The sequence below is a fragment of the Protomyctophum bolini genome, assembly GCF_963924005.1.
Source record: "Protomyctophum bolini genome assembly, chromosome: 21".
Taxonomy (NCBI): domain Eukaryota; kingdom Metazoa; phylum Chordata; class Actinopteri; order Myctophiformes; family Myctophidae; genus Protomyctophum; species Protomyctophum bolini.
The window spans coordinates 14,954,170-14,980,593 of NC_137882.1; the positions used below are offsets into that span (position 1 = coordinate 14,954,170).

General features: G+C 41.1%; 1 protein-coding gene across 1 annotated transcript in view; it reads left to right on the forward strand.

Annotated features, from left to right (window-relative positions):
• The window catches only part of smchd1 (structural maintenance of chromosomes flexible hinge domain containing 1), a 42,183-nt gene that overhangs the window by 837 nt on the left and 14,922 nt on the right, over positions 1-26,424 (forward strand). Inside the window, exons 2-32 of the mRNA XM_080794325.1 lie at positions 1,459-1,651; positions 2,022-2,097; positions 2,494-2,652; positions 4,043-4,125; positions 4,232-4,365; positions 5,270-5,384; positions 6,419-6,538; positions 7,906-8,075; positions 8,234-8,327; positions 9,604-9,817; positions 10,781-10,892; positions 11,675-11,855; positions 12,271-12,468; positions 12,559-12,672; positions 12,782-12,891; positions 14,341-14,423; positions 15,275-15,391; positions 16,129-16,206; positions 16,357-16,476; positions 17,223-17,367; positions 18,272-18,371; positions 19,043-19,118; positions 20,061-20,200; positions 21,210-21,338; positions 22,686-22,913; positions 23,263-23,411; positions 23,529-23,617; positions 23,979-24,097; positions 24,560-24,721; positions 25,287-25,415; positions 26,014-26,093. Coding sequence (XP_080650451.1) covers positions 1,469-1,651; positions 2,022-2,097; positions 2,494-2,652; positions 4,043-4,125; positions 4,232-4,365; positions 5,270-5,384; positions 6,419-6,538; positions 7,906-8,075; positions 8,234-8,327; positions 9,604-9,817; positions 10,781-10,892; positions 11,675-11,855; positions 12,271-12,468; positions 12,559-12,672; positions 12,782-12,891; positions 14,341-14,423; positions 15,275-15,391; positions 16,129-16,206; positions 16,357-16,476; positions 17,223-17,367; positions 18,272-18,371; positions 19,043-19,118; positions 20,061-20,200; positions 21,210-21,338; positions 22,686-22,913; positions 23,263-23,411; positions 23,529-23,617; positions 23,979-24,097; positions 24,560-24,721; positions 25,287-25,415; positions 26,014-26,093 — 4,007 coding nt within the window. The 5' untranslated portion in view covers positions 1,459-1,468. The remainder of the gene's footprint in view (positions 1-1,458; positions 1,652-2,021; positions 2,098-2,493; positions 2,653-4,042; positions 4,126-4,231; positions 4,366-5,269; positions 5,385-6,418; positions 6,539-7,905; positions 8,076-8,233; positions 8,328-9,603; positions 9,818-10,780; positions 10,893-11,674; positions 11,856-12,270; positions 12,469-12,558; positions 12,673-12,781; positions 12,892-14,340; positions 14,424-15,274; positions 15,392-16,128; positions 16,207-16,356; positions 16,477-17,222; positions 17,368-18,271; positions 18,372-19,042; positions 19,119-20,060; positions 20,201-21,209; positions 21,339-22,685; positions 22,914-23,262; positions 23,412-23,528; positions 23,618-23,978; positions 24,098-24,559; positions 24,722-25,286; positions 25,416-26,013; positions 26,094-26,424) is intronic.

The following is a 26,424-nucleotide window of genomic DNA, read 5'->3' on the forward strand; positions in this document are numbered from 1 at the left end:
ATAGTGTCACTGTCAGTCAGCTAATTACCCAACCCACAAGAGTGTGATTCTACTAAGTCTGGCTGTCACAAAACAGTCATATCTAGAGACCTCAAAACCTACTCTAGCGAGGCCTTTAACCTGGAACTGGAGAATCTGCATTGGTCCGATGAGCTCAGGAGCACACTAGTCAAAGAAGCATGGCTTGGCTTTAAAACCAAATTTACATCAGTACTAAACAACATGGCTCCTTTAAGAACCAACAGGGTCGAAACCCGCTCGGAACCATGGATGAATTCGGACATTTCTGACTGCAATGAATAATGCTCTGAACTTCTTAAATGTAAGTCCAAGGCTCCAAGCTAGCCCACCGCTTCGACAGTGATCTCTAAACCCAACTGGGCATCCTAAAAATCCAACGTAACAAGCTAAGAAACATTGTAACTGCCATGACCAAATCCGCAAAAAGTAACTATCAATGATATTTAGAGCAGAGCTCTGGAAGCTACTTAACAACCAACTAGGCTGCAGTCAGAAACTAAAAACTAGGTTTATAAACATCAAATCGAATGACACCCTCATCACTGACAAGCTAGATGTGGCCAACTTCTTTACAAACATTGCAACAACGCTGGTTAACAAACTGCCCTCCCACTCTGGGCATTTTCATCAAAGCCTTCTACAAAAACCTAGGTGTTTTAAAGATTTTAAGCTGACAATGGTAACAACTGAGGACTCGGTGCTCAAAACACAGTGCCCTTCAACCCCACAAGGCCACTGGCCATGACAATATTCCCTCTAAATTTCTCAGAGATTCAGCCATCTCTATAGCTCCAATCATCGCCCACATAATAAACCTCTCCATCAAACAGGGACAGGTCCCCCAAGACTTCAAACTGACCAAAGTAACCCCCCTGCACAAGAAAGGGAGCAAATGAGACTTCGGCAACTACCGCCCTGTTTCTATTCTAAAGCTCCATCTTGAAAGTGATGGAAAAAATAGTCTATGAACAGGTTGAAAAGTATCTTGCCACAAAAATAAAAGTTTTGCCTGCCATAGGATGTTAATGGAAGGGTCACAAGAAACCCCTTTAAAATAATTCCCTATACTGGAAGTATAGGCAAGTGGTTCATGAATTTATGTATATAGAGTAGGCCTAATATAGACAATATTTTAGGCCAATTATATATTGGCCTAAAATGACTATATACCAAATTTCCCATCCGTCCACCTCGGCTGCTGGACTATTGTGAAACAGTAGCATTATTTGTTCTTTCATGAATAACCACCAGTAATATTTAATGAAGACTATTGCTTCCCCATTCAAACGCACTTGCACGTTGGGCAACCTGAAAGCAAAGTCTACTTGCCCAAAAGGTTTCATTTACGTGCCACGAGCAGTCAGGCAACCGTTATGAACCCCTGTTAAATTAAGTATAAAATGTGAGTAATTTTTCCACCACTATCTCGCAACTCAGGTAGGACAGGATGTCGGGGCAGATGGATCCCGTGGACCGCCTCGAAGCCTCCTTCAACGGCATCGAACCAGGAAAGCGTAAAAGACTTGTTGTGTATGACTGCCGCTTCGAGCGGGCGGGCAAAGAGGCCACGGGGGAGGTGTTGGACGCGTTCAACGTGGACTTCAATGAGTTCATTCGAGCAATAAAAGAGGTAAATTAACAGCTCCCCTTGGCTGTGTGGACAACAAGAACGCTCGCCCCAAAACATGCTCGCCCCCAGGCCAATCCACCGACCTCGGAATAGGTCGTCACCAGATATTGCTAAACGTATCCTAAAACCTCAGGAATAAGGTCAGGTTTAGGCATAGTTTTATTGAGGTTACATTTGTGGCGAGCATTCTTGTATTCATTAGGGAGCATAAGTCTGTAATAAGGGAACAGAAGTCAGTACTAATCTAAAGCCTAATCTGTCACTTCTTTTCTTATTTAAAAAAAAATCATATCATATATAATTTAGGCGGTGTTGTTGCCTAAGTGTCATGCATTTCAGACCAAGAAATTTTCAAGTTTATTTTCTGCAGGCATTTTCCATACCATCGAATGAAACGTTTGTCTTGTGCACGACCGACAGAGCAGTATTGGATTTTGACAGCTTTGGTGAGTGAGTAACACTGTTGGCAGATACAACATAAAAAAGGAAATAATCTTACAAAAGATATTGCATTTTTACATTTGATAGATTAATCAGATCAACCAGTTTGTTCATTAATTGCAGATTATGGCATATTATGTCTCTGTTCTCAGACACATGGCATGTTGCGTTATAATATAGTAGGCCCGTCACAATTATTACATGATTGCCTAATTATTTTTCATAATCGCCATAATTCTTTCCATATTAAAAATGTTCATATATACAAATTGTGGACGTAGCCAATTTACAAGCATAGGCTTGTAGATTGGCTAAAAAGCATGCTGAAAGCATGAATTATATGAAAGTAAAATGTTATATTATTATTAATTATTTATATTTATTTTTACATGTCATTGCAGAAGCTCTTGAAGATGGCAACACAGTGCATGTGTTGCAGAATGAGGACCAAATCCTGTGTGTGGCGACAAAGGAAGTTGTTACTTTTGTCCCTCATTATTATACTATGGTCCAAAGTGGCAGGTACGAGTACTATGCCAGTGCGGGACAAAAGGCCTTACGTAAGTACTTAAGTTATTAAGCTAGAATTATTTATTCAAAAAGGTGCACTGTCTTGCTATTGTATTTGAAATTTAACTATCAGGGTTCCTATGCAAGTATGGAATTTAATTTCATACTTTTCCAGGTTTGGAAAAGTATGTAAAATGTAAAGATCACCAGGGTTAGACGAACATTGGCTCTCGCCCATTGACTCGTATGTTATATGACAGATTTTCGTCAACAAGGCCTGCAGTAGACTATGCACTACAAATATGACATTATTTCAATAAACTAAAAGTACAGGGAAATGTTAGCCATGGTGACGCTCGTTCTTCACGAGTGTCATGGCGGACATTCCGCCTGTTTTGTTTATTGAAATAATGTCATGCACATGTTTCCAGTGCATAGTCTGCAGGCCTTGTTGACTAGATTTTGAAGAGATTTTGAAGCTTTTGCTCCTGAAATGATAAATTATTTACATGGGAAAATCTGTCATATAACATGCGAGTCAATGGATGAGAGGCAATGTTTGTCTAACCCTGGTCTGGCAGAGTTGAGTGAGTGGGGCTCGTGCTCTCGCCCTAACCTGGGCTGTCCGTAATCCCAAGGCGGCCAATACATTCTGGCAACAGTGGGCCTTTGGCTGGCCTGCGAGTACAGACAGCCCAGTCACCTAAGGCGACAGCACAAGCTGAAATCACCGACCAGGGCCCCCACGAGTCCCCTGCATGGGGAAGGGCAGCCAGGGGGGAGGAGCAGTGACCCCCTAGACGTCTCTTAATACGAAACTGTCTTAATGACACCTAGATTTTTCGGCCGCAGCTTCCCGAAATTAGAGTCTGGAAAGAGTATGGAATTTTAAAATTCCAAATGTGTGGGAACCCTATATTATATCTTGGGCAAAATGATACTTGCAATCCAATCCAACTTTATTAAATGCTTTGTTTTGCGTAGCCGGACGACTATTCCACAATCGGCGAATATTATAGACTCTGAAACTACACTGTTAGGCAGAAGTCTCAGTGGCTAGACTAGAGCATCTGTCTGGGAACCGGAATGTCCCCAGGTCGATCCTCTGCTCCTCCAGGCTTTGTTGTCGCCGCAGCCTCACTAAGGCCCCATTTACGCTGGCAGACAAATCTAGCCTGAATCAGATCTGTGCCACATCGAGATTGAAATCCGATTATTTTAAATGAGTCCAACATGTCACATGACTCATTTAAACAAATCACATCTGAGCCAATCTGAATGTTGCTCAGATCTGATTCAGGCTGGATTTGGCTGCCAGTGTATGGTGTCCCGGTGCAAGACGCTTTACCCCCAACTGCTCCCCTGTGCGCTCACTTACAGAGGAAGAATGTCTATTGCTATCGTATATTTGACTAATATCATGTTTAAAAATTTCCACAGCCTATGCCTTTGCAGAGCTGATTGATAACGCGCTGTCAGCAACGTCACAAAACACTGGCTCCCGGATAATAGAGATCCGATTGGTTAGTCATGGATTTGTCATAAAATTCGACATTTTAGCAATGAATCAAAGCTATTGATGGATGGTTACTAACTGTCAGCTGCATGTGTGTGCCCTGTCACGTCTAGTTATTTGATGAGACTCTGGGGAAGCCTGCAGTGATTATCTTGGACAATGGACATGGTATGTCTTCAAAGCAGCTCAGTAACTGGGCAGTGTACAGGCTGTCCAAGTTCAACAGAAAAAAAAGCCAATTTGAAAGGTTGGTTCATCCTCCAGCTACACAAAATACTTGATTTAGAGACAGGTGTAGAGTCATTTGTAAGGCACACGCACGCACATAGACACACACACACGCACGCACGCACACACACACACACACACACACACACACACACACACACACACACACACACACACACACACACACACATAAGGCACACAGTACATGTCTTAAGATGTTATGTCATGTATTTCACATTGCAGAAAGTGAATCTTTGGGCATGCTAGGGAGGCCCTGGAACATCTGGGTCTAGTCAGGGTTTGTTTTTGTGAGCCATTGGGTCAAAGAGGTCTACTCACACACACACACACACACACACACACACACAGACGAATGTAGATCACGCACATACGCGCACACCACATATAGTCACATACACACACACAGACACACACAAATACATACGCACACACCTGAAGACTGAGGCCCGTTTTCTTAAAGGCGGTGGTCCGACGTGGAACGATCTGATTGGACAAGGGCCAAGTTAACGCACACACATTGTGAAACACACACCAGAACAGTATGCGCGTACATTACAGCAATGTATTAAACTGGGTATACTGTATAATCTGTGAGACAAAGGAATCGGACTTCAGTACTCTTTTCCGCCCTTCTTTCCCTTGCAGTCCTTGTAACCTCTCCCCCTATATCCATCTCCCTCCTCTCCTTTTCTTTCTACCATGTAACCCAGTATTTCTTACAATAAAGTACCCATGTTATAACCTTGCTGCGCTGTCTGCATTCACTCGATGGATGGCATTCTAACCAGACTATACACGACATAGGCATAGCTTTTTACATCATTGTGATTTTTGTTAACATTTTAGAAGTAGAAAATGTATCATTAAGTTTGTTTGTGACCTAAAGTAATTCTCTTCTGCAGTGAAAGTCAAGACTATACCCGTCCTGAGCCTGTCTATCGCAGTATCAACAGTGATATATCCTACTTTGGTGTGGGAGGAAAACAAGCTGTGTTCTACATAGGAGACTCTACCAGGGTAAATGTTGGAAATGTGTATTGATATAGGATGAAAAGTGGTTTAATTCTGAGTTGACAACAGTTTTTCATTGTGCATGCTTTTGATACAATGTAAGACAATCACTGTCACCTGCTGTGCTTGTGATGTTGCTAGAGGAAGAGTATGCTCGATGAAGTGAAGGGGAGCTCGCTTTTCACTCGTATCTAGAGCCAATGGCTCTGACCAATACTTTCTTCTGAATCCCACAGTCGGCAAGGCGCAAATCCGAGCCACTGAGCCAGAGTAGGGGTGGGTCTCATAAGAATGTGCATTATTTTAACGTTAACTTTATTTTTGCTAATTTTAGGGAATTTGAGACCAAATTCAATCTTCCAAACTCAAATTTGTTTAAGTATGTCCAGATCCTTCACTTCAAAATGTTAAATACAAATTTACATCCTTGTCCTGAAGTGGCAATCTTTGGCGTACTCCCTAAAAACATTAAGTGTAACATAAAAGCTCAGAATGGTCTCTCTAGACTTGAAAGACTCCACTCCCCCCAAATCAGACCTTTGGTTGAAAGACATAATGTTATTCTTAAACCTTGAGAAAATTAAATACGCCCTGCAATGCTCTCCAGGAGGATTTACTTCTTCCTGGGGTCCCGTAATTACCTTGATAACTTGTCAAATCTTCCGAATGCCTCGTAGGGCTCTACCTATCAAGTTTGGTATTTCTTTCCTGCCCTGCTACTCCCTTCCTTAACCCTTAACCCTAATTGTTTCCTCCTTCATTCCTTTTATTTTCTTTTCTCTTCCTCTTCTTTCTATCTTCTTCCAATGCAAATGTTCTTACTCATTAATTTCCCATCTATTTAGCCATTTCCTCCTACAGCATCAGTTCTTATTGTTATCATTCTATCACTCTTGTTTACTCACTCCCCCTTACTTTGATGAAATCTTTATTATTAAAATGGCTAGTTATGTTTTTCTACAAATGCCTGTATGGTGAAATGAGAAGGTGTCACAGTTCACGCAAATAAGGATGTTAAATGTGTGTTTTTGTCTTTGTAGATGATTACTAGACCAGTAGGCTGTCCAGATGTCCATGAGCTGATCATCTCAAAAGATCAGTTTGAGAAAAAAGAGAAGAATAAAGAGGACATCTACAGTAGTGTTATCAGAAACCGGAAAGTGAGTGTCTCACTTTAAACAGCCATGTTCAAATAAATCAAAAGTAGTGGATGAGTGGAGTCTGCAGGGCATACAGTATATCAGTGGTTCTGTAGTGTAGCCTGAAAGAGATGCCCCCCCTCGGCTCACGTCTCCACACAGCGGAGAACACTGACGTCACCACATTTGGAGTGATGCCCCTCTGCTTATTGGTTAGCGAAAATACAAGGTTCACTCCCTTCACTTTGTATGCCAGTTTCTCTCTTATTACAAAACATACATTACCCAACCAATCTACAAGCATTGCACCGCAATGCATTGTGAGCTTGTAGATCTGTTATTTTCAAAAGATCTTTATACATTTAAAAACCCTCTGCATCCCCCCAGAACCGGTTTTCACGCCACGACATATAAACATGCGCGCACACAATGTCCCGACCTCATTCTTCATTTGATTCTTGAAACAGCAGAGACAGACAGACACGTGATGTTTGTCCAGGGAAAACGTATTTTCGACGCGAGCACCCCTAAACCTGTTGCCGTACTAGGCTACCACCACACCGCTAACCTTAAAGCACCACCACCCGCACTGGGGGGAGAACCAGAGGTCCCTCGTTTTGCAGCTTTTGCACGCTTCCGTCGCCGGTCTCCACAGAAAATCGGGGATCTATCATAGCTATGATCGAGGAGCCACCAACTCAACCAATCAATGGGAAATGATGTGCATGACAGCAGATGGTGACCATATCTATATATCCATGGCTTGAATACAGCCATGTATATAGTGTTTTGACACTGACATTTGAAAGAGAACTAATAGGCAGACAGATTATGACGTGATTATCAGTGCTTGTGGTTCAAGAAAGTACAAAATAAAAGTATGTCGTTGGCATGGTTAATCATTTACCAATCATCAAATTATTGTACCCTATATATAAGCTAAAACATAAATATACGTTGTATTTTTGTAACTTGTCGTTATTTGAAGAGGTTTTTCAATTCTCCACTCCAGCTGTCTATCAATCTGCTCCTCTTCGATGTCTCCCTTTTGTTTTGACCGATGCCTGTCCATTCAAACTCTAGACTGGCCCGCCCCAAAGTTATTAGCACATGCCCGGCAGCTGGTGAAAACTAGAGTTCTCAACAGGCTCGAAAATTATGTACCTGGGCCCTAACTGCTGGCTAGAGGCCAGCACACATTTTTACGCCCTCCCCGGCCCGAAAACATCAAAAAAAGACAAAAGGTCTATATATGATAATGGAGATTCCCAGACGCTTCTCTCCCTCAGGGGGTCTTTAGTATTCATACATTGCAGTATTGATACCTTGAGTTAAGTAAAAAATGTGAGTACTTTTTCCACCACTTGGCACATTGTGCTATTTTGCAGGTGGGTGACTCGTCACACGTGAAGAAGCAAGATGATGAGGGTTTTCTCTGTGATCTCATTGCTGAGGAGTTTGAGAAGGAGAGCTTCACAGCGGTGGTCATCACAGGAGTGCAGCCAGACCACATCGCCACGCTTAAACAGGACTTTGAAGGCTGTATGAAAGAACTAGCGTGAGTATTCACCTGCCCCCTCTCACAGCAATTTATCTGTTGGCATGATTGCCAGCAGATTATCCCAAATTATCCACTTTGACTGATTGCTTGCTACATAATAATAATTATAATTATTATTATATTATTATTACATAATTATTGTATTCTATCTTTAGCCATGTCTATCACTATTACATTCATGGCCCGCATGGGAATATGAGGGGGATGTCCGCTCCAATAGAAGATCCCCAACAAAACATTGACATTCAGGTAATTGTTCGACTGTTGCTTTTTGTTGTTTATTGATACAGGGATTGCAATTTTTGCAGGTTCCCCAAATCCTTGTATATGCTCTGACTTTAATGTGTTATCATGAGAATATGCCTGTTCTTGTGAATATAAATCTTTAAAAGGCTTGGATTTTGCTTTGTTGTAATCATGGCGACTTGTTTTTGCAAAATGTCAATTTGGCTTGGGCGATTTTATTTAATGTCTGTATTTTGATTATTTACAATTTTTGGTATTATGGTCCAATTAAAAAAAACATGCCATGGCATTAAAAAATGACAGTTTCTGTCTGACATTGGCTGACAGGCTAATGTAATGTGACAGGAATATGCGCTTGAAAATAGTTATTAAAATCCCAGTATCGGCCAATACTACCTAAAATTCTGATATTGGTGTCGGATGCGTCTATGCCAAACCGATACCACATAATTTATCACACAATTCTGTCATATACAGTCCTATTTTGAATGCTTCATGACATTCAGTCTGACGTCAATATCGGTAGAGGGCGCAAATCCATGGGTTCATGTACTTTTTATTTGCATTGTAATCCCCATAGGGGGATTTTAGATCGCCTCATATAATAGTTTGAAAAATAAACAAATCATATGGATATGAAGAATCAACTGACTGAGAGAAAACGCTATTGTTACTGCTACTGAATTAGTAATTTTTTTGCTAGAAACAGACTATCATATATGAGTGACTGACTGTCGCAAACGATAGAGACACCTCCCTGACGATAACGCCGAGACCGCACCGCTTTTATGAAACAATTTTAAGATGAGCCCATGTTATTCTCCATAGAGAAATTACTTCCGTGAACCAGGGGAATCGAGTGATGTCAGGACTTCGGCGCTCTATTGCACAACTTTTATACACTTACTGTACTAGTTACGTTATCATTACTACTACTAACTTGTAGCTGCGCTTGTACAATTGAGCAGTTGAGACAAATAACCATCCAAGTCCATAATTTATTAATGTTCGTTTTGTCACCATTTGTTTTACATCACCATTACATCACCTAATCCACATGAGTTAGACTTTAATATATTAGCGCCCCTGACTTCACACTCAAGGTTCTCAAGCCTTTTAATTTCAAGGACCCCCATAACTCTGATAAACTCAAAGTTACAGACCTGTTAGGGTCCATATGGAAAAAATCAGAACATCTCAGAATATACTCGAGAAACCAGTGTCTGTCTGTGCATCCAATGATTGTTTTGCATGTTGAATTTAACGTCTTTTTCATTAGATCACCTTGCGGCAAAAACCTACCAAAATTCCTTGTGTGATGAACCTCCGGCAGCTTGACGATGATATGCAGACTCTGTACATAAATGCCACCACTGACACGTTTGAGTTCAAGGCCGAGGTAGAGGGCGGAGGCAAAGTGGAGGGAGTCCTGAGGTACCATCCCTTCATGTACGATAGGGAGACCTACCCGGAAGACCCCCACGCCATGATGGGTAATGAATGCTCCTTTTGAGATACAGTACACAAAGGTGGTGCCACTGCCAAGCTACTTTTAGCTCATTGTCTAAGAATCGCATTCTCAGCCGTTCAGGCCACGACCCCCCACATTAATCATATTTGAACTGGGGAGTTGGGGAGCCGCCCAACCTGATGAGCACTACAGAATGTAGGAGTTGAGGCATTGAATTTTGCTTGACTCTGTTCCACAGATAAATATTCAGAAAATAGCCGATCTACAACCTTACAATGCTGTTTTCACAATTCTTGCCTATTTCTTATATTATTTGGCAATTTGGCCAATGTTTTTCTATTTTTATTAAAAAGATAATAATAATGAAGGGACTCCTTCTGGGAGTAGAGAACCACGTAGTTAGTGGGATTATTTTATTAGGTTTTTATAGTAGTTAGTGGGTTTAAGATGGCTTTCATATGCCTTTCTTTCATATATATTTTTTTATTATTTCAAACAATTATAATCTTAACACATTGACTCCCATGTGAATCGATAATAAACATCGTTTCTCTGCCGCAGTTTTTCACTAACCTTTGAAGAATCACCCCCTCTGGATTGTACCTCCATTTCATGAAAATCCGCCTGAAAATAGTTCCATCGTTTGTGTTTGAGTCTTAAAATATTCCACCGCCGCGATCCGAAACAACAGGGAACAGAGCTCAATGGATGCGGCCATTACGCACCATAGACTTTGCATTGTGCCACGATTTCCCTGAAGCCCTGAGAATCAAGAGTCTGTGTTTTTGTCTTAAAAGATATAAAAAAACAGTGAATAAATCATATAAAACAAAAGTTGGTGTTCCGCAGGGAGAGACAATGGTAAAAAGTCAGGAATAATGTGAACCGCAGGGAATGTGTTAAATTATAATCCTCTTTTTTTAAAATCATGACTGCCTCTAATTTAGCTAAATTAGTATCCATTGTTTCTGTTTCTGTATGTCAGCACCCATTGAAGATGATGACGAGACTGATGGCCTGAATGAAGCCCGCGGAAAGAGGGACATATTTGAGTGTTTTTGGAATGGACGACTGATTCCATACACCACAGTATCTGAGTAAGGATTTCTATATTATCTATTTGAAAGTCTTCATATATTTGTTCTTGTTTTTTTTTCATGTACTTTTCCAGAATTATTCATTGTTTTCCAGAATTATTCAAGACTTAAAACAAATCATGCTTTTTCTCTACTTTAATAGCCTCAGTATATCGAGGGTATGTGTGTGACATAATCATCATCATACCCGGTTAAGTTATGTGGGAATACCTACTGAGTGGCAAAAAAACGACTTTCTGGCCTTGACCCCATACATCCAAACAGAAAAGTCTGTTGCATTAAACAACGTTAACCTCACTTTGGCACTCTATTTGCCACTCACTTTATGCATGCGCAATTGCACATTCTATATCTCAACATTGGAGTTAAATTAGGATTCATATATAGCACTGCAAAATGACCATTTTATTTAACATTTTACACCATATATATATATATTTTTTTTCTACTGACTTAAATCAGAGTGAGGGGTCTTCAACATTTGTAATCAAGTAATTGAGTTCAAAAGTACCTGTGCATTTCATTATGGGTTTCTGCATACCGTGCATGTGTGCATTTTTACTACCAGCTAGCCTAAGCCTACCAATTTTTTTTATTTTACAGCAGTTAACTTCAGTCAGAAGTTAAAACGTTTGGTTCATGTTGTTATTGTCTTGGATTTGCCTTTAAAACCTTTACACAGATCGTGCTGAAATCCTCAACACCTCAACCTCGCACAGTGAGGCGTTGTGAGCTTGAAGGCCCCTGACTTAAATCCTTTTATCATTGTTCATTTGTCATAGGTTTGACTGGTGCAAGCCCAGTAAAGGACCGTCTCTTCCTGCAGAATGTTTCAGTCGTTTTTCAGGGGTGCTTTTTACAGACGATGCCTTCCAAGTCAGCACAAACAAGCTGACCTTCACTGACCTGGAGCCGAAGCTGAGGAGCAAGGGAACCATATTCACCCGTATTGTCAATGGACAGGCAAGACAATTAAAACTTTCCTCGTCAAAGAACGTAAGTTGTGTTAATTGTTTAGTCTCAGCAAGCGCAAATAAACGTAAGTTGCGTTAAACTATTAAAACTATTAAAATCATGAAATCACAATTCTTTGGGCCGAACAAATAATTAAATAATAAGAAAAGTTTTTCTTCTTTCTAATTATTTGTTCGGCCCAAAAATGTGTGTTGTCATGATTTGTCAGGAGCCGAGTTGGCTTTCTCCGAGGCTTAAAGGTCTTTAAATAAATACTTTCTGAAACATCTATTGAAAAATGATATTATTAATTATATTATATATATATATATATATATATATATATATACATATGACGTGTGACTAGTTGCCGCAACATTAAAAAAAATCTCTTTCTAATCTTATTTTTTAATAACATTCACAGGAACAACGGGTTAAAATCGAGAAGGAGTTCACCCAGTGGCTTACTAGCTGCCATGAGGAACAGGACAAGCAAGTGAAGTTTGAAACCCCCAAGTCTATAATCACAAGACCAGATGTGGCCACCAAGAAGAAACAGTTCCCCTGGACTACATTTTCCTCCATTGAATGGGATGGCAAACGATACAAAGCAGGCCAACTTGTGAGCATTTTGCCTGCCATTTAGTGACTACATGCTCTTTTTAAAATTAATTTGTGGTGATGTCCAAACTTTACACTTCCTTTTGTATAGGTCAAGTCTCAGAAAACGCAACCCATCCTCATCGGCACTATTATGAGTTTTTTGCTCTATGGTTCCTATGATGACGATGTCTATGCCACGGTCGGATACGTCCAACTGGCTCTGGTGAGGAACCAAACAATCTTTATAATCACTATCAAATAATTGTTAAAATAAGCTGCTTTTCTGTATGGTAAATGTGTTAAACTTCTTAACCTTCTCTTGGTTTTCTCAGGAACCAAAAGCACTTCACGAAGAACCCTGCCGAGCTTTACTTATTAGTAAGATAGACAGGACTGCCACCAATTCTTCCATCAAGAAAATAATTGATGGTGAACTAGCCAAGTGAGTGCAAAGAGAATTGAGAGACAATTCACCTGCTGGCTTGGTATATAGAGTAGTAATAACATCCCTCCAGAAAAATGTGAATACGCAATTTATTTTTAATGTGACACCTGCACTCGAGTCTGTCTTGGGACGTTGATGGCACTGTCTCATTATTGCACCGTATGGGCATGTGAATTTGGAAAAGTTTTGAAAATTCATAGTTAAAAAAATCGTGGGAACCCTGATTGGAAGTTAAGTTATACCCATAGACTGTAAAAAGAAATATGGACAAAGCGTTCTCCGGGTCTGATATGGACGTAAGATGAAGCCAGTCAGTCCTTGAATTGTAAATCGCCATCTTTCTAGATCCGTTTGGGCCCAGCTGGCCATTGGCTGGCCCAGACAACGAGGTGGGACTTCCCCCCCCTTCTTCTTTTTTTTTTTAAGATTCTTTTTTTGCGGCTTACGCCTTTTATTGGTTTTTTGAAGGGACAGACAGTAGGCTGACAGGAAACGGGAGAGAGATGGGGGAAGACATGCAGTAAAGGCCGTGTCGGGCTCGGGAGTCGAACCCGCGGCACACTGCGACTGGATTACCAGTCGGGTGACTTTATGGTCATTTTTTAAATAAATGGGACCATAATTTTCCAAAAAGAATATTATGACATGAGAAATGAGACTTTAAACTAGTGACTGGAAGCAGAAAGTATTCATGACTATGTTTATTAAGGTAATACAGTCTATGTGAAGTTGGGCCCAAATACATGGAGCTCTATGGAGCTATGGGTTTTTTTGGGCTCAATGACAGCGCCACAACAGGCCATTATATGTCTTATGAACTTTCAGGAAGTCCGGATTTCTTTAGTGGCTTCACAAAATATCTGTCTGACTGCCCCCCTGGTTATACCGCATGGTAATATCTCTGATCTGTCTTCCATTTAGTTTTAGTCATATTTTAGTCTAAATTTACAGTTGATTTTGTTTACAAAAGATTTTTTTTGTTTGGCATTGATGGAGTAATGTCTGATTTTACGCTTTTTGCGCTCTACAAATAGATCTACAGGCTCACAACGAGTCATGAGATTGTAGATCTAATATTTTCAGAGCGCAGCACCCGTGCACAACTAAACATAAAATTACTTGTGTTTTAGTTCTACTATAACTCTTCTCCACCAGGGTACAGGCATACGTTCCGACATACTAACAGTCCAACAGTCATTAGTCCGACACCCTAACCCAAACCCTAACCGCAAGCACGACGCAAAGCATGTCGGACCAACGCATGTTGAGAGCAACTAGTGATTTGAGCATGTCAAACTTTTTGGTGTGTCGGATAAGCATGTGCACCCCCTCCACTAGTCCCTACCTAATATTTTAGTGTAATTTGTTGACGAAATTAGTCACGAACATTTTTTGTACGAAATCAACACTGGTGGGATGAGTTTGTGATGTGTTTCATTGTTCCAGGCTGCCAGATAGGCTGAATGTGATTTGGCCCGAGAAGAACGAATGGCCGCAAAATGCTGTATATGCTGCAGGGACTGCACTAGGTAATACACTCCAGCCTCACCTTCCCATTGTTCTCAGCCTTGCCCACTAAGTCCTATATCGTCGCTGCCAGGCAGAAACCACCTGTAAATGGTGCATTTATATAGCGCCTTTATCCAAGGCGCTTTACCTAGATTGTGCATTTAATTCACCCATTCACACGCACATTCATACACCGATGGCAGCGGAAACCATGCAAGGCACCAATTCGAACTGGCAATCTTGCGGTTACCATCCAGCCACTCTACCCCTGAGCCACCGCCACCCCTCACCACCCCACCCCACCCCCTCACCACCGCCACCCCACCTATTTCCATACTCGTTTTGTCTTATTTTGTAAATTAACTTGATCATACTACAGCATCACACAAAGGTATCAAAAGTAGCAGACCTGCAAGCTCGAAACATAGGGATGGGACAATATGAAAATTAAATGATTGCGATGACCAATATTATCACAAAAATCAATATATGCTTTCAAAATGTCACTTTAGTTAACCACTTGAACCCCAGCATCCCTATTCTGGGGGGGAACGTTAGCCCAAAATAGCTGATCTTACAAGCTCACAGACCTGCTATTTTTGACGAATAGATTTGTGTAGCCAACAAAAGCTAATTCATCCTAGCGTATGACGGAGGACATTTTCACTATAAATTAAAATATCTGCGATACGATTATTGTTTATTCTTTCACTGTAAACTATAATTACGAGTATCGTCCCATTTTAAGCTTGTTGATCTGCTACTTGTGATACTTTTGAATTCAAATCCTGAAAATAAATAGTTTTGGACGTTGATAGGTATGCATGTTGATGGTGTTCCTAATAATGACACTTGTTTGTTCTGTTTTCAGGGCCGCTACGTGTAAATATTACGAACAAGAAAGGGGAGTTGATATCCAGATTTCCAACACACAGCAGCCAACATGCAATAAAGAAACTGGAGATTGAGCTCAAAGTGGTCTGGCATGGTAAGATCATCTGTGTTATTGCATGATGCATGGCCACCATGCTCGACTGTCTTGAAGTTGTTGAGCGTTCAATCAGGGTTTGGTGAACCTTTCAGATGCCTTTCAGATTCCCCAATGCCAGCTAATTGTTGGCAGTTATTAACTCATTAAGACCTGATGCCGAATGCCTTCTACATCAGTAGTTCTCAAATGTGTTCGTGCCCAAATAGCTTTATTTGGCTGCAAATCTAGCTCTGGTCCATGGCCCTAATGCCCTTTGCTGCCGTTGCATTAAGGCTATGGGGTGAGAAGAACAGCAGAGCTCTAATGAAGGCATTAGAGCTATGAAACAGAGCTACTGCAAACCCAACAACCCAAAAATGTTTTGTGTCAGCGACTGGGAATATCATGTTTGTTTTTAGTTTTTTCCAAAAAATATGTTTTAGCAAATTCAATATAAACAAGGCGGAACAAGGCAGAAAGAGCCTGCTGGTTAGTCAGTCAGGGAGAAATCAGAAGGCTGACAAGGGAATTTTGTTCTTGATGAAATTAACACTTTCATTGAACATACAAAATGTTCAGAAATAGCAGATGCTGTGAGCGTGTAGATCTGCTCTTTTTGAATAGCCAAATCTAAAATGACATGGATGCTTTCCGATTTTAATGGGTTAATTATTGCTCTTATCACCAAAATGCATAGATACTTTTGAAATATAGCCGTGTATTAATTTGTCATAATTAATCTCCTTCATATGCAGGTCCTGATGGTGATCAGGAGATAACTTGTCACATAGCGAAGCATGGAGCAGCGTGGGGATACTGGTTTAAACCAATGGGTACTATTCTACACTTGTGTGTGTGTGTGTGTGTGTGTGTGTGTGTGTGTGTGTGTGTGTTTTTTGTGGTTATGTATTTTTTTTTTACTTTAATGTCCCGTTTACAATATGGTCATCAAAACATCACACCGCATCTCCATGTTTGTGCAGAGAATCTGGACAAGCTCGGGAAGCATACTCTCTACCTCAAAACTGTGCTCGGCGACAGCAACTCTAACTCCTTTGGTGGAAAACCTCTTCCTACTTACTCACTTCCATTCACTATCACAGGTAACGACAACAGAACTTACTGCTGAACAGCCCAATGTTCTTTATGTTACTGGTTCTCAATTGTCTTTTGTGTCAATGACCCCCAAAATGATAAACTGTAATTGGCCACGGACCCCCATATAAAAAGGTTTTGTACCAGGGACCCTCAGAAGGGAGTATCTGTTTTAATACTTCCATTTTAGAAGTATTAATGCACTTCCCATTACAATCAGAACTTCAGCCTCACTCCCAATATTCCGCTATAGTCTGAAAACCCACCTTTTCAGACTCCATCATGGCCTGTAGCACTTGCCCTAGCCCCTTAGATAGCACTTTATGTAGACTTACCGGTAGATAGCATTTTATACAGACTTATAGCATGTTATGTAGTCATAGCACATTATAGTATAGTACAGTGAAAAGTGAACTGAATTCCCGGCCGCTTCTTGAGTAGCAGCAGTAGAAGTGGTACATGTCCCACACCGGTCCGCGTACCGGTGGTTGGGAACCCCTGGTATATAGGGTTACACCATTGGTTCTCAACCTTTTCAGGCAGGTCTACGGACTTTAATGTTTGTTTAGGGCAGTTCTGATGTAATTTTTGCCAGCCAAGTCTATGGACTTTATTATTTGTTTAGGGTAGTTATAATGTAATTTTACAGGGGACAGGTTGAGAACCAGTGGGTTATACTAGTATAGATTGTCTGTCCCAAATCAGCTAATCATGATACATTCCCTAACCACCTTTTCTTCTGTTCTTCTATAAGAGGCAAACGCTGAAAGGTTTGTGGTGTGTGCAGTGACCGCCCCTCTCCATGTGGGGGTGCCATTTGACCTCCCCCTGGAGATCAAGGATAAGTTTGGAAACCCAGCACTGCCCCCTCCTGGTCTCGAACCTCTGCTGGAATGCAGGTGGGTTTTTACACGTTTCCTTGATTTTTGCAGAGTTTGTTCAGCACGTAATCCTAGACTATACTAGCTAACTCTTCACTGGGGATACTGGGCCGTTCTCAGGCAAGCATGAAGAGGAGCTCTCCTTCCCTCCCTCCCTCTGTCACTCATTGACAATCCCTCTGGTCTGATTAAAGTTCATGTCATGGATTAAAGTTCTCAGTCGCCACACTGATTTCAGCATGTCTTCTTAGGAAGCATTGTCATGCACAGCACTGAAAATGGGCTATCTACATATAAGCTTGTAGATGGTCCATTTCCTTGTATTTGTTATGTTGATGGAATGGAGCAGAGGTTCCCACACTTTTTTTTACCTGAGAGCTACTTTCTAAATGACCATCTCAACAAGATCTAATGACCAAAATAATTATCATCCCTGGAAATGGTTACATAAGACATGCACTGTCTTATGAACAGGAAATAGAGAGGAGAAATGTAATGGTAGGTTTTCTTGTATATAACTTGATGTTTGTGTGCAACACTCTTGTGGGTTTGAGCTGACAGGCCCTTTTTATCAATCAATAATATCAATCAATCAAGTCACCTTAATTCAAGTGATAGATATATTTTAGGGAGATGTGGTCTACCTGCACAGCCTTTGTGATCTACTGGTAGAGGTGGCTCCTTTCACACTGTTTCACAAATAAAGATTACATTTTTCAGACATGGCAGATTTAATTTGTCTTCAGAATCAGCTTTATTGTCACACATTGTGTGTGTGTGTGTGTGTGTGTGTGTGTGTGTGGGGGGGGGGGGGGTGTGGGTGTGTGTGTGTGTTGCGTGCGTGCGTGCGTGCGTGCGCATCCACAGCTGCGTGCGTGCACATCCACAGCTAATTTTTTTTATTGTGTTTACTTTGTTTCAGTGGCGACGTGGATGTCAGTTTCCGGGGAACCGATGCCAAAGGGACCAGTTTCACCATCACAGGAGTCAAAGCGAGGGGCAAAGTGCACTACCATAGTGAGGTTAGAGAGCACTAGTACCGGTACTTCTGTGCAATCCTTGTGTTTCAAACATAGACTGTAAAAAATATGGACAAAGCGTTCCGCGGGTCTAACATGAAGGTAAAATGAAGCCTGTCAGTCCTTGCAATGGAAGTCGCCATCTTTCTAGATCCGTTTTGGCCCAGCTCAGGCCAGCTGGCCCATTGGCTGGCCCAGACAACGAGGGGACCATAATTTTCCAAAAAGAATATTATGACATTAGAAATGAGACTTTAAACTAGTGACTGGAAGCAAAAAGTATTCATGACCATGTTTATTAAGGTAATACAGTCTATGTGAAGTTGGGCCAAAATACATGGACTTCTATGGGGCTATGGGTTTTTCTGGGTCCAGTGACAGCGCCACAACAGGCCATTATATGAACTTTCATTTCCTTAGTGGCTTCACAAAATATCTCTCTGACTGCCCCCCTGGTTTCAAAGCAGTGGTTCTCAAAGTCCAGCGACCTTATAGTTTGCCTTCTGGTGTGTACTTTTTCCCTCAAAACTGTCAATGGCCCAATTAATTACAGAAACAACATTTTAAAGCCAAGTTCAATGCAAAAGTTTTCACAAAAATCTATAAAAAGCTATTGCCTTTTCCCCCGGTTAATTATAAGTTGAATAATAAAGAAATACTTTATTATTTTGCAGAAACAACATGACCTGAAAGTGATCATGCCTGGCCTCTCGGTGGACTCTCAGACGGTCAAGATCAGTCTCCTTCCTGGTGAGATTGCATCCGTCTTCACCCATTTAGGCCTGACGTCGAAATAAAACATATATATTTTCTTTCTGAAAAACCTCATGTTTCTATATCAGTGGTTCTCAATATTTCATGTCAAGGACCCCAAAAACTATATGTAATATGCCACCGACCCCAATCTGAAAATATGTTGTTCCAGGGACCCCCCAGAAGCAAGTACTGTACTTTTTCTTTGAATAATGTTTGGGGTAATGTAAACATCTACCCAGGTTTTGGGAGAACCTCAGATAGTATTTAGATATTGTAAAAAAATTATCCGACACACCCCCTTCCTAAACAAACTTCCCCTTCCTATACTTCTTATTCAATGCCCCCCCCCACACACACACACACATACACATACACACAAATTACAAAAATAAATAAATGAAAAGCAAGTGGTATTGCTACTTGTTGCATAAGATAAATGTGTGTACTTATTCCACTGCTGCTTGTGAAACAATGCATGGGCCAGTGAATGTGATAAACACTGACTAACCTGAGGGGTCAGTGATGAGAAGAAACATCCTTTTGTGCTGGTAGAGTGTTGAAGTAAGGGGCCTTTTTTGAGAGGTTGTAGTCATGGCAACAAAGTGTGCCAGATGGTGTGTGTGTGTGTGTGTGTGTGTGTGTGTGTGTGTGTGTGTGTGTGTGTGTGTGTGTGTGTGTGTGTGTGTGTGTGTGTGTGTGTGTGTGTGTGTGTGTGTGTGTGTGTGTGTGTGTGTGTGTGTGTGTGTGTGTGTGTGTGTGTGTGTGTGTGTGTGTGTGTGTGTGTGTGTGTGTGTGTGTGTGTGTGTGTGTGTGTGTGTGTGTGTGTGTGTGTGTGTGTGTGTGGGGGGGGGGGGGGGGGTTCCCCAGGTCAACAAAGTCAGTCTATATACGTGTAACTAACACTGGTTCCTGAGCTGTCTTGTTAATGTTTTGCAGGCAACCCTCATTCCATCTACGTGAAAGGAAAGGACAAAGTCATAACCGTAGAGAATGGAAACCCTCTCGTCTTCGATGTTGAAATCCATGACGAAGCTGGAAACATCGCGGCTCACCCCAAGCTGATTGTTTGCTGCGAGGCATGTTCCGTGTTTATGTTTATCACTGGACATCGGTTGCCAGGCCAAAATTAATCCTGTCCCGTTTGAGAAAAATCCATCATGAATGCATTCCTCAATTCTAAGCAAATGGACCCATACATGTCAATTTGGTCCAATTTACTTTAATTTGCTACCCTTGCGATCGTGCTAACTAAGCACTTAAAAAGTGCAATCATCCTTGGATTTGCTGCATGAGCGATCTATGTGGGCATCTTACATCCGCATGTCTTACATCATGTTCATCACTTAATAAAAAACATTTGATCCAGCTCAGCAGACAATATCCCACTCAAGAAAGTAATAAAGAGCGAGAGGCGTTGTCGGTGAGTCAGTTCTCACTCAGTATTTAAGTCATCTGGGTTGAGCTAGAGTACAATGTTAGTCGCCAGTGTTCGTCCTCCATGTTTACCGTCTCTTAGACAACCCCACCGGTGGGAACCATTACATTTCATTTGCAGAGGTTGGAGAATGATGAAAATAAGAAGGCCTTTCACTCCAAACAAAGAGGCAACCCTACAGCATATGTTCATAGTCTTTGTGCCTTCATTATTATGTCTTCGACACGATAATTCCCATCAGCAAAAACAAGAACAACAAAGGTAAAAAGGTAACTATAGTAAAAAGTGTAAATGGCGCTCTCACAAATCAAACGGGATCAAGACATTTGAAAAATCAACACATGATCCGGGCACTCAGGAGTAATAAAGAGGATTTAGTTTTTAAATTAAAAGCCAACTGCCAATATGTTTAAACCTTGGGAGGTCTTCATGTGGGGAAAAGTCACGTGCTACAGTAACTTCATCTTAGCTAAAGGGGAGGGAATAGTGTAGAAGCTTCCGAGGTTCATTTGCAGCTTTTCCAAAAGGCAATTTTCTTTAATTATATTGTTCTGTTGGTAGGGTGAAGTGTTAAAATCTCACAGTGTACAGTGACGTGCTCTGTACTCTGTCAGATGATTTATTATTCGTTTTCCCCTGTGGTGTTCCAGGTGCAGCAGCTCCCACCAGTGGCCGTCGACTGCAGTAGCACGGGAGCCGGTCGCATATCCACAGAGCCGATAAAGCTGAAGAACATGAAAAGAGAGCGAAGGAATCTAAAGGCCAAATTTGCTGTGCCTGTAAGTTTTAGATTGTTTTATTTTCCGTGGCTGAAACTTTCATGGATTAAGGTTCTCAGATGCTGATTCCTAAACGAGGATCCTGAACGTGGCGACTGACTGAAATCAGTCGCCACGACTGATTTCAGTCATTTGGATTCCATAGAAGCCAGCATGTCTTCTATGAAAGCATGTTGTGCATTGAAAATAGCCTATCTACAAGCTCTCAATGCATTACTACAAGCTCTCAATGCATTACTACAAGCTCAATGCATTACTACAAGCTCTCAATGCATTACTTTTACTGTTACTGTTTACTTTTGTGTTCAGAAGCATCTTCCATAAAATCTTAACACTTGAATAACCGCGTCCACAAACATCCTATCAAATAAAAGCGCGGGGTGCCTGGGACTCGTGAAGACCTTAAATATTTCTTTCATAAATAGAGAATCTTTCACTCAATAGGATCTGCTCCTGTTGATGATTCCATATGGTCTAGCCCTATGGAATGTACAGTATGGAATGCCTATGCTAATAAATAAATAAAACGTAATACTTCCTAAGGATAATCTGAGCATCAAAGCAATATTTTAAATACTTTTTATTAGCATGTGCATTCCATATTATTCCATAGGGATGTACCACACATGGACATATGACATCAACTGGGGGGAGTAAAATCTCCTCATCTACTTAGATGCACCCTAGTGCCTTTATTCTGAAAGATTCCCCGGCACCCAAATTGTTAATAGTCTTGAATATTTCATATGAAAGCAAAAGGTAAGCCTCGATCTGTGATTTCTTCACCTGTTTGGCAGCTTGTAGAACAGCAGGAACAATATTACTAAAACATTGTGATTTTATATATTTTATATTTTATTATTATATACATTTTCGTCAGTGAGTTAATTTTTTTATTAATCCATGAACTTTGGACATGTCGCTCACTGTCTTCCTGTGTTAATTTTGACAGCAACGATTTGTCGTTTTAGTCAGTCTTTTGATTAAACATCCATTTAGATTTAGTCATCTGAAATGTTTGTTTTAGTCTGTTTTTAGTTGACTTTAGTCAACTAAAAATAGACAAAATAAATCTACATTTTATTTAGTCCACCAAAATGTATTTTGGTGGACTGTGACGCCGTCTTAATGCCTGATTTATACTTGCCGAAAATAGCCGATATTCAAGCTCACAGTGCGTCTGCCGATTTACAAGCTACAAGCTTGTATGGCACGTCTTAGTTCTACTGGATCTCTTCTCCGTTAGTCCCTCCCCTAACATTTTAGTCTACTTTTTATTTGTTGACGAAGTTGTCAACACCGCTGTCTTCTTCCTCCTTCTCATCCTTCTTTGGCGCTGTTGCTCAGAGTCAGAAGGGCATGGCGGCCGTCATGAGGGAGGTCACGGTCGTCCCCAGCACGCGGGTGTCCCAGGTGGAGATCTGGAGTCAGGAGGGCGAGGACGAAATGACGCTGAAGAACAAGGAGAAGATAGAATGGGTGGCAGGAGACTCACTCGAAAACCTATTCTACAGACTGTACGACGAGGGAGGCAAAGCGGTGCCTCTCTCCGAGGAGCATGCTGCACAGATCAAGGTGTGTCTGTTATGGAAGAAGTGCTCACACTTTTCAAGTGTGTAAAAGTACTCTGTTACGTACTTGTTATGAAGTAGGTTTTCTCCTCATTTGTCTCTCTGAGAAAAGCCATTTAAGTATGAAAATGTGGGAAGATTGTGTGACTTGTGACCATCGGGTCCAATATTTAGTTCAGTGACCACGCAGCTAAAGAAGGGTTCAGAAGCTGTGTTCACGTTTGCTCTTCCATTGGAATGAATAGACTCCAACATGCTTCCATGTCTCCTAAAAAGGCGGCCCCCACAGATACGGGAAGTAAACCGGAGAATGGCATGTGTACTGTATCTTTTTTTCTCTCTTTCGTCTTCAGGTTAACTGGAGCGCTGACGGAAACCTGGAGGACCTGGCTCTGGGCAAGCTTCCCGTCGTCCAAGTGCCAACGCTGGTGAAGGACCAGCACTTTTACCAGGTGTCATACCAAGGTGCCGGTGGCTCCGTGGAGACCTCCTTCACTGTAGTGTAAGCAGAACTCTTTAATGGAGCTTATTATTCACTATCTGAAATCCGTTCCACTCAAATTCCATCTGCTGATGAAGTTCACATTTCGTGCACTTCCGTATGCTTGTGTTTTCTTAGCCCTCGTCCGGATGCACCAACCAAGCTGAAAGCCGTGCTAGGCTACGTCTCTAATGTGAGGATCGGTGACACACTACCTGGATATATCTGTGAGTTTGAACAACAGCATCATGTTTTGTGCCAGCCAGGGACCTCCAGAAAAAAATCAACAATATTCAAAATTGTTCAAACACTTTTCCGATTATTCTTAAAATCAATGTTCTAAATCCTGAGAAAATAAAAAATAAACGTATGTTGCTCTCTATCTCTCTCTCGCTGTTGTTGAGTGGTGCTAGCCACTCCTATACGCAGCAATGTGTGTCCGTATGTCTGTCTCTTTGTACGTCTAAGCACGGAAATAGCGTGTATTTCACCACCAAGTGTCACTGTTGCGCAGCCTAACACAAACACGTACAAGTACAGTACAGCACCACTCAGTTCAGACCAGGCTGATTTATTTCTTTTTTTCAGTCTTGCAACTCAACGACAAATACGGAAATGTAACGGATGTGCTGACCTTGATCAGCCTTGATCAGCTCACTGTGGATGCTGAGGGTCTGGATAAACAAAAGCTTGGCCTCACATGGCAGGTATGAAAGTGTTAAGATGATCGTCTTGAAGTGTAACTATAAAAAGTAGTCTTCGGAGCACAGGCCTGGTATGTTATTGTGGATCAGCAATGTTTGACATTTGCCAATCAGGATGGATTATTAAAAAACGTTAGTCTTCACGTCGATCACATGACTATAGACATACAGGCCCTCATTTATCAACGCGGAGCCCAAATTTACGACTGGATCAGCTATTTACGATCACTTCGTAAATGCTGTAGCGACGTAATATAAGCGCACGCCAAAACCCACGCTCGAATTTAAGGCATAATTTACACTAAATGAGGGCCACTGTGTACCGATTTGCATGATGTTAGGACAAAATCTGTTTAGCAAAAATCTGCCTCCCGGTTGCGCTATAAAAGGCAGATGTGAAAAATGCAGGGAAGAGGTATCGAATGGCGATGTCTTCACTGTTTGTGTCTTGTGTTGAAACCACAGGAGAGCAACCATCGCATTGCTGTGTCCGGCATACGCTTTCTCTCTGGAACCCCTGGCGCCAGGGAGCTGAGCTTCACCTGGAAAAGCTTTTCAGAGGTTCTTCGGATCATGGTGAACCCCGGAGCACCTACACAGCTGAAACTGCTCAGTGGACCAGAGCTAGTAAGAAAACGTCCCTTTCCCTGTTGACCATAACTCATTCACTGCCAGATTAAATACCTACAGTACATTTACCACCCAATGCCGGGCCATTTTATGTTATTTTCTTTCCCTGTCTGTATGGATTAATTTAAAGTTCTCAGTTGCCATGACTGATTTAAGTCATTTGGATTCTGCAGAAGTCTGTTATGGAATCATGCCGTGGACCAAAAGATCTGCTATTTTCCATTATTAGTTATTTTAAGATGAAACTGAGAGTAATAGTTAAATATAAATAGTAATAGTACATTTTCAAAGTAGCAATAGAATAGATTATATTATAGTGTTTGAATTGGTCAACGTAGCTATGGAATGCATGTTCAGAAGCATTCTGAATCTGAGATGTCTCCAACTGGAATGTAGAACATCATAATTCTACATATTGTGCTAATTGTTTAGGAAACACCCTGTGTCACAAATCACAGATTTGGACCTGGCCTAACAAACGTTTTCAGTCATGAGATTCTGTTTTTGCTTTAAGCCATGTGTCTGCTTAAATCTCATTAAGCATTTTCCCTATTTGCTCTAGCCCTTGCAGGTGTTGAATGAGCAGGGCATCCCCACGCCCTTCCTCGTCCAGCTTTGTGATGAGTGGGGAAACCCCTCCCCTGACCAGAGAGTTGTCGTCATGCTTAGGTCCACGTCCTCTGTATTAAAGGTTAGTGTACCAAGTGTAATTGGTCAATTGGATTTGGAATATTACTATGAAGATTTTTGTATGTTTATATGTAGATCTATAGGACTTTCTGTCACACTGGTACCTTTGCAACCGTTGGTCACATCCCTAGGAGTGGACTAGTACCATTAGAATCGAATGGGTTTTAGTCATAGAGTTGCTACTATAATGGATTTTTTTTAATTTTCTACTATACTATAGTCTACTTACTGGAAGCCCAGTTTCATTTAATCTTATGACATTATCGGGAAGGAAGCTCCGGTTCTACAAAATACTTACTAAATCAGTAGATCTAAATAGTTTTTACAAAAAAGTGTTAAAGAAAATTGCAGCTGTACAAGCTCAAACGTGGCACGACATGACTTTTATATCTGTTCTAATGGGTTAATTGAAAACAAAATATACAAATAATAATTTTTATTTGTTCTTTAAAGTATTTTTGGGCTGAAAAAAAGTTAATTTATATCCTTGATTGTCCACAAATAAAACTGAGTGAACAAAAGGCAACCTCGACTTTAGAATAATTGAATATTCATGATGAGGAGCTTTTACAACTTCACATAATTTAATTACATTTCAGGTGAAAACGAATGCAACGTCACAGCCAGTAGACACAGAGGGGAAAGCCAAATTCACTGTATTAAGCGTGCATGGACCAAAGTGAGTGTACCCTTTATTATTTGATACCTGACGAAACATTGTATTGTTTTACACTCTCTGTTGTCAATACATTGATGTTTGGGAGCTTTTAAAACGGTGTGTTTTCCTAGTTACTTTTTTGGGTCCTGCACCCGTTGAAATGTGTGGATGTGTGTGCACCTCTTGACCATTACCCTTTTTGTATTTGCTCACAACGTGCTGCAGCGTGATCCTATGCCCTAGGATAGGTCGTGTAGCAAAGATTTGGCACAACATTTGGAATAGAATTATAGCATTTTATATTCTATGCTTTGTTGTTGCTACACTGCCTGTCTTTGGGCATTGCATATAT